The sequence below is a fragment of the Cebidichthys violaceus genome, unplaced genomic scaffold (assembly GCF_023349555.1).
Source record: "Cebidichthys violaceus isolate CVI_PGR_0920_01 unplaced genomic scaffold, fCebVio1.0.p SCAF_45, whole genome shotgun sequence".
NCBI lineage: Eukaryota > Metazoa > Chordata > Actinopteri > Perciformes > Stichaeidae > Cebidichthys > Cebidichthys violaceus.
This window is the reverse complement of record NW_027176650.1, coordinates 550,550-557,500: the sequence shown is the minus strand read 5'-3', so window position 1 is coordinate 557,500 and position 6,951 is coordinate 550,550. Positions and strand designations below refer to the sequence as shown.

Sequence of the window (6,951 nt, the reverse complement as noted above, 5' to 3'; positions counted from 1 at the left end):
TCGCAACGACAGCGCCGCTCCTTAAGCTCGACCTCGCCGCCGCTCCGGCGCCGTTCCCCTGAAGGCCGCTGACGCTCTGCAGGTTGAGAGCTCGGAGGTTGAGCGCCTGGTTGGCTCGGTCCCGAGGCGTCGGCGATGACGTCGCTTTGGAGAGGATCTGCTGCTTGTGTTGGACCGACCCGGCGCCCTCCTGCCTCCTCTGGCCCAGCGGGGAGCGCTGCGCCGCCGGTCCACCGAAGCCGGCGTGCAAACCCAACGACCCAGAACCTCCGCCGGGTTTCAGACCTTTGTACCCGCCTCCCGATTCTGAGACGGAGCGCTTCAGCTCGGAGTTCTTACTTTGTGGGGACGGACCGGTTTTGCCGTAGGAGGACGGAGACATGGAGCGACTGGTCCAGATGCAGCCGAGGGACCCCGGTTTGGAGGAGGCGGCGGCGGTCTGGGAGAAGGAGCTGGAGGAGGTCTGGGAGGCGGAGGAGGAGGAGGAGGAGGACTCCTCTCTGGAGGACCGGCTCAGACCGGTGTAGGTGAAGCTGGCCGGCTGCAGAGGTTTCTTCACCCCGGGTCGAGGATCCTCCCTGGGGGGTCTGAGCACCTGGTGGTGCCGAGGAGGTGGAGGCGGAGGAGGAGGCGGAGGAGGAAGAGGAGGAGGAAGAGGAGGAAGTCTACGCTTGGCTTGCCTCAGCGCCCTCAGGTCCGGGTGGAGCGGCTTCCTGCCGCGCTTCTTCTTGCAGGGAGGATCCGGTTTGGCGAGAACCATCTGAGGCCTCTTCTGGGGGACCGGGTGGTGGACCCGAGGCTTCGCCTTCTTACCGTGGTCTTCATCATCATCATCGTCGTCGTCCTCCTCCTCTGAGGAAGAGGAGGAGGCGGACGACGAGAGGCCAGAGGAAGAGGAGGACGAGGAGCGGCCATCTTTAGTCTCGGCCGGTTCGGGCTGCTGAGAGGAGGAAGAGGAGAAGGAGTGAGAGGAGGAAGACTCTGGTGATCACATGAGACTGTGGAGAAGAAGAAGATCTACCAGAATCTTCCTCGGTCTTCCTCTCGGCCGCTTCCCTTTCTTCTGGAACAGAAGCTCTCGCTCTTGTTCTCTGACAAACATCAACAACATTTCACATTAACTACTAAACATTTAATCGTGTTCATTCACAAAATATGAAATCAATAAACGGACCTCTTGTGGAACGCTGCCAGCAGCCTCGGGTCCAGAATGTTCTCCTCCGGCTCCCAACTGTTGTGTCTGAACACAGGAAGAGAAGAAGAGGAGAAGAGGAGGAGAGGAGAGGAGAAGAGAAGGAAGAGAATAAGAAGAGAAGAAAAAAAATGAATTAATTAAAAAACAACCAAAGATCTAAAATAAACATAAATCAATAAAGAAATCTGTTTAATATTTAAAAATATTCACAAGCAGCTTTAAAATGAACGATGATTGACAGATGAAATATGTAATCAATAATAAATATGAATTAATATTAATTAAATATGTCATCAATAATACATATTTAATAAATATTAATGACATATGAATTAATTAATATGTAAAATATGTAATTAACGTTAAATAATATATATTTAATCAATATTAAAGCTCACATAAATGAGTCGCAGAAACATCATCATGATTTTAGTTCATTAATTATTCATAAATGTTTGATTTCGTTGATTATTGTTTTCTATGGATATAATATACAAACTGTACTTCAGTACAACGTTAAAGTACCGCTCAGAGTAACTGTAGTACTTTTTACTGTGTTTACTTTACAGAGTGTTAATACACTAATAAATCATGTATTAGTACATATAAAACATAAAGTCATTCAAACTAGCCATAAATAATCAACAATAGTACTTCAAAAAGTACTTCTAATTTGATACTTTGTGTATTTGGGTTTGTAGCAATATTTTAAATGCAGGACTTTTATTTGTAGTATTTGTAGTATTACTAGTACAATACCAGAGTACTTCTCCAGTGTGGTACTAGTACTTTTACTACAGTACAATACCAGAGTACCTCTCCACTGTGGTACTAGTATTTTACTACAGTACAATACCAGAGTACTTCTCCAGTGTGGTACTAGTACACACTGGCCTGCTGTGACCATAATAACTGTGTATGTACATACATATATATATACATATAAATATACATACAGTATATTATTGTATAATGATAATGACCGGTGTTGTGAGTATAAATGTGACCGTGTTATCCGGTGTGTCCGTCTAACAGAACCAGCTGTGACCATAATAACGGTGTGTGTGTGTGTGTGTGTGTGTGTGTGTGTGTGTGTGTGTGTGTGTGTGTGTGTGTGTGTACATTAATAATAATAATAATAATAATAATAATAATGACCAGTGTTGTGGGTATAAATGTGACCGTGTTATCCGGTGCCGGTGTGTCCGTCTAACAGAACCAGCTGCTCGGTGTGAAAGCGGCTCAGTAAAGCCGAACTGGCCGCTGGGAGCTCGGTGTGTGTCCGTCATTGTGTTGAAGAGAATAGAATAAAAGCCCGCAGGTCGACTCCCTCTGCTCGGATCTTCAAACCCGGGCCAGCGGAGAGTAAACACCGTGGCATTGTTGGGCGCCATCTTTTTTTTTTTGAGTGTAGTGTTGTGTGTCGTTAGCATCGGGTGGCTAGCAGCTAGCTCCACTTACTTGGACGACCACCCTCTCCACTTCACCAGATACTCAAACTTGCCCTGAGGAGAGAGGACACGAGAGGTCAGAACACGAGACCCGCCACGCGACCACGGACCCCCGCAGCGTGTCTTACCTTTCTGGGCCGTTTGCTGAGGATGCATTCCGCATCGAATACCTGTCCGACTGTGACCCCCTCCATTACTCCATCACTACCGCAGGAGACCACCGGGACGGAGCGCGGAGCGAGCTTCTGACCCACCACGGCCACCGTAGACCCGCCTCTTCACGTCCGTCACGTTTGTTATTATAATAACAACGATATTATAATAGCAACCACATTATAATAACAACCATATTATTATTATAATAACTATATTGTTATTATTATTATTATTATTTTATAATAACCATATTATAATAATAATAACAACCATATTATTATTATAATAACCATATTATTATTATAATAACTATATTATTATTATTATTATTATTATTTTATAATAACCATATTATTATAATAATAACAACCATATTATACTAACAACCATATTATTATTATAATAACCATATTATTATTATTATAATAACCATATTATTATTATTATTATTATTATAATAACCATATTATTATTATAACCATATTATTATTATTTTTATTATAATAACCATATTATTATTATTATAACCATATTATTATTATAATAACCATATTATTATTATAATAATAACCATATTATTACCATTATTAATATTATTATGATTATTATTATTATTGTTGTTGTAATCATACAGAAATATCTTCAGGAACTTCTTCAGATCACATTTCTTTGATTTGTTTAATAATACAAATAGACAAAACAGAATTAATATGATTGATATGAATTAATATGATTCATAAGTTTGACATTTCTTCTACATTTATAAAGTGAAGTACATCTAAATATTACATAAATAATATAATGTATAATACATTTCATATATTTCATGTTTTATATCATCTCACACGTCACTGGAGTTATTGTATATTATTATATTTATATTATCTTTAATTATGTTCAGGGCGTCACGAGCACGCTTCATTTTAATGATAAAAATAATACAAATAATAAAATGCTAAAAAAATGATTTAAAAATTCATAAAAATCATATAAATTATAAAAATGATAAAAAAAAATCATATAAATTATAAAAATAATAAAAATCATATAAATTATAAAAATAATAATAATAATAATAATAATAATAATAATGTATAAGGAACAAAAAATTTAATTATTTTTAAAGTTGTATTTATATTATTTATTTAAGAAATAAACCGGATCTCTCTCACTCACACACACACACACACACACACACACAGATACACACACACACACACACACAACGTGACTTTAAACCAGCTACAGTTTTAATGAAACCTTTATAACTAAATGTAAAATAACGGTAAACATTAACGTTGAACGTTATTGAACACGTGTGTGTGTGTGTGTGTGTGTGTGTGTGTGTGTGTGTGTGTGTGTGTGTGTGTGTGTGTGTGTCTGTGAGAGTGCGGAACCTTTAAGCGCACGGTCTGAAAGGGGAACTCTTTCTGCGTTGCACCAGTGTTACGTGTGTGTCTTCCGTCGCGTTGGGTAACGTGTGTGTGTGTGTGTGTGTGTGTGTGAGTGAGTGAGCGGTGGACGACGGACGACTCTACGGAGCAGGTATCATTGAAACACTGAAGAGAACGAAGTTTATCACGAGCGAGTCTGTGTCTTAACGAGCGCACATGCGCACTACGACCTAGCTGTTGTTTGAACAACCCTCGGTGTTCAGACACGTGATCACAGTGAGTTTATTTCGTCATTCACGTTCATGAGAATCAACAGAGAACTGAGTGTGTGATTATCATGTCATGTTCCAGTTATTAATATTAATAATAATAATAATAATAATAATAACAACAGCTGAGAACCTAATGTCACTCTGCAGATCCTCCCTACAGGTGAGCTTCCTGCTGACTCTGCCTCAGGTGTGGACCGTCTGCTGGTTCTGCTGACCCGGCCTCAGGTGTGGACCGTCTGCTGGTTCTGCTGACCCGGCCTCAGGTGTGGACCGTCTGCTGGTTCTCGCCATGCTGCTCCCGGTTCTGCTGCGTCCGTCCCTCTGCGGCCCCCGGGCCTCCGTGTTTCTGACCCGGTGTGTCCGGACGCTGCGCTGCTCCGCCCCCCCGCCGCCGCTCTCTCGGGCCGAGCGCTTCCTGCTCCGGCGGCTCCCCGCGCGCCTCCAGCCGCAGAGCCGAGGCATCAAGAGCCGAGGCCGGAAGTCCAAGAGCCAGGAGGAGGAGTGGAAGACCCGGAACAAGACGGCGCTGACGTACATCGCCGCCGCCGGGGTCGGCATGATCGGCCTGTCGTACGCCGCGGTGCCGCTCTACCGGCTCTACTGCCAGGCGTCGGGGCTCGGCGGCACGGCGGTGGCCGGACACGACGCGGAGCAGGTGGAGACGATGACGCCGGTGAAGGAGCGCGTCCTCAAGATCTCCTTCAACGCAGACACGCACGCCAGCATGCAGTGGAACTTCAGACCGCAGCAGAGCGAGATCTTCGTAAGACCCGGTTCCTCTGGACCCTTTAGTTCCTCGTCCATGTTCTGTTGAGATGAGACCTGAACCTGCTGCTTCAGACCCCAAATGTTAGATAATAATCATTTCTCCAGGTCTGGTCTGGTCCTGGTCCACGTGGGTCTGGTCCTGGTCCTGACCCGTGGGTCTGGTGTCTGTGTTTGTTGTGCAGGTGGTTCCGGGTGAGACGGCGTTGGCGTTCTACAGAGCGAAGAACCCCACAAACACGCCGATCATCGGGATCTCCACCTACAACGTGGTGCCCTTCGAGGCGGGCCAGTACTTCAACAAGATCCAGGTAGTCTAGTCCTCTAAGGTTCAGGTGTTGACCCTCTAACGCAGACCTGCATGATGAGCTTGGTGGTTCTGTGCTGGTCTCTCCGCAGTGTTTCTGCTTCGAGGAGCAGCGTCTGAACCCCCACGAGGAGGTGGACATGCCCGTGTTCTTCTACATCGACCCGGAGTTCGACGAGGACCCCCGGATGGCCCGTGTGGACACCATCACGCTGTCCTACACCTTCTTCGAGGCCAAGGAGGGTCAGAAACTGCCTCTACCCGGGTACAGCTACAACTGAGGACCGGGACCCCGACCCTGATCCCGGTCCTGATCCCGATCCCGGTTCCGATCCTGGTTCGAGTCTCAGTCCGAGTTGGAAAGAAAAGAAGAGAAATAATCATCCAAGACTTTTTTTGTGCTTTTAATCTGAAAAAGACTTTTACACTGAAAAAACAGGAAACAGAGTTCTAAGTGCTGCTGTGAGGAAAATCAAAAGTTCAGAGAAATAATTTAAAAAGAAGAAGATTCTCTGAGAGAAAAGTAAAGAATGATTCACCAATAAGCATCTTATTATTATGAATATAGATGTTATTATTATTAATAACAATAATATTAATAATAATAATATTATTATTAATAATTATTATTATTATTAATAATAATAATATTATTATTAATAATAATAATAATAATATTATAGATATTTGTATATTTAACCAGCGATGTTTGAGTCGACGTGGTTTAAAGTTGGATCAGTTCTTCACTCAAAGACGTTGAGACTGTTTATAATAATATTTATATTTATATATATATATATTATTCATTATCTACATCAGATGATTGTTCAAAAAATGAATCAATAAAGACAGAATCTGACCTGCTGACTTCAATCATTGACTTTAAAACCAGAAATGAAACACGAGGAGAGAAAACATTGATGAGCTGATTTAATCTCTCGTATTATAAATGTTATATTTATTATAAATTATTTGTTTATTATAAATGTCTTCAGTCTGGAACTCCTCACAAGTGAAGATGTCTCCGGTTTATTTCTCACCACAAACATTTAAAAGCTCTTGTTTAGTTCTTAGTATTTCAGTTTGGACACCAGGTGGCAGCAGAGAAGAAGAAGAAGAAGAAGAAGAGAGATCATAACTCGTCTTCAACAGTTTAGAGTAAAACATGTCGAGTTTAAAAGAAAAAAATAATTACTAAGATATTTTGAATGCGAGATTATTTTTGAATATGTGATTGTGACCGTGTAGACTTTTATTTTGTAGGCTCCAACAGGAAAAATGACGTCACGGTTGGAGCGAATCAAACGTCTCGTCTGCAGCGTCAGGTCCGGGCTCCAGGTTGCCCTAGCAACTCAGAGGATGGACCAATGAGACGGAGGCAGGCAGGCCTGGACTCCTCCTCTACCTCCTC

The 6,951-nt window shown here is 42.7% G+C and overlaps 2 protein-coding genes across 4 annotated transcripts in view; one reads left to right on the top strand and one right to left on the bottom strand.

The window, feature by feature from the left end:
- The window catches only part of LOC137886703 (chromobox protein homolog 2-like), a 4,451-nt gene extending 1,538 nt beyond the window's left edge, over positions 1–2,913 (bottom strand). Inside the window, exons 1-5 of one of the 2 annotated variants that reach the window (XM_068729271.1) lie at positions 2,775–2,913; positions 2,657–2,700; positions 1,175–1,240; positions 1,022–1,091; positions 1–940 (exon numbers count right to left, since the gene is read on the bottom strand). The exon at positions 1–940 is cut by the window's left edge and continues 1,538 nt beyond it. In XM_068729271.1, coding sequence (XP_068585372.1) covers positions 1–940; positions 1,022–1,091; positions 1,175–1,240; positions 2,657–2,700; positions 2,775–2,840 — 1,186 coding nt within the window. In that variant the 5' untranslated portion in view covers positions 2,841–2,913. The remainder of the gene's footprint in view (positions 941–1,021; positions 1,092–1,174; positions 1,241–2,656; positions 2,701–2,774) is intronic. The other variant, XM_068729273.1, reaches the window with a different exon arrangement.
- Positions 2,914–4,203: 1,290 nt separating this feature from the next.
- Positions 4,204–6,399, top strand: cox11 (cytochrome c oxidase assembly homolog 11 (yeast)). 2 transcript variants are annotated; one of them, XM_068729275.1, is made up of 4 exons: positions 4,204–4,472; positions 4,629–5,231; positions 5,419–5,544; positions 5,633–6,399. In XM_068729275.1, the coding sequence occupies exons 2-4, from the start codon at positions 4,758–4,760 to the stop codon at positions 5,819–5,821; spliced, it is 789 nt and encodes a 262-aa protein (XP_068585376.1). In that variant the 5' UTR covers positions 4,204–4,472; positions 4,629–4,757; the 3' UTR covers positions 5,822–6,399. The 2 variants fall into 2 exon arrangements, with proteins under 2 accessions (XP_068585376.1, XP_068585375.1); XM_068729274.1 differs by having other exon boundaries at positions 4,616–5,231.
- The last annotated feature ends 552 nt before the right edge of the window (positions 6,400–6,951 follow it).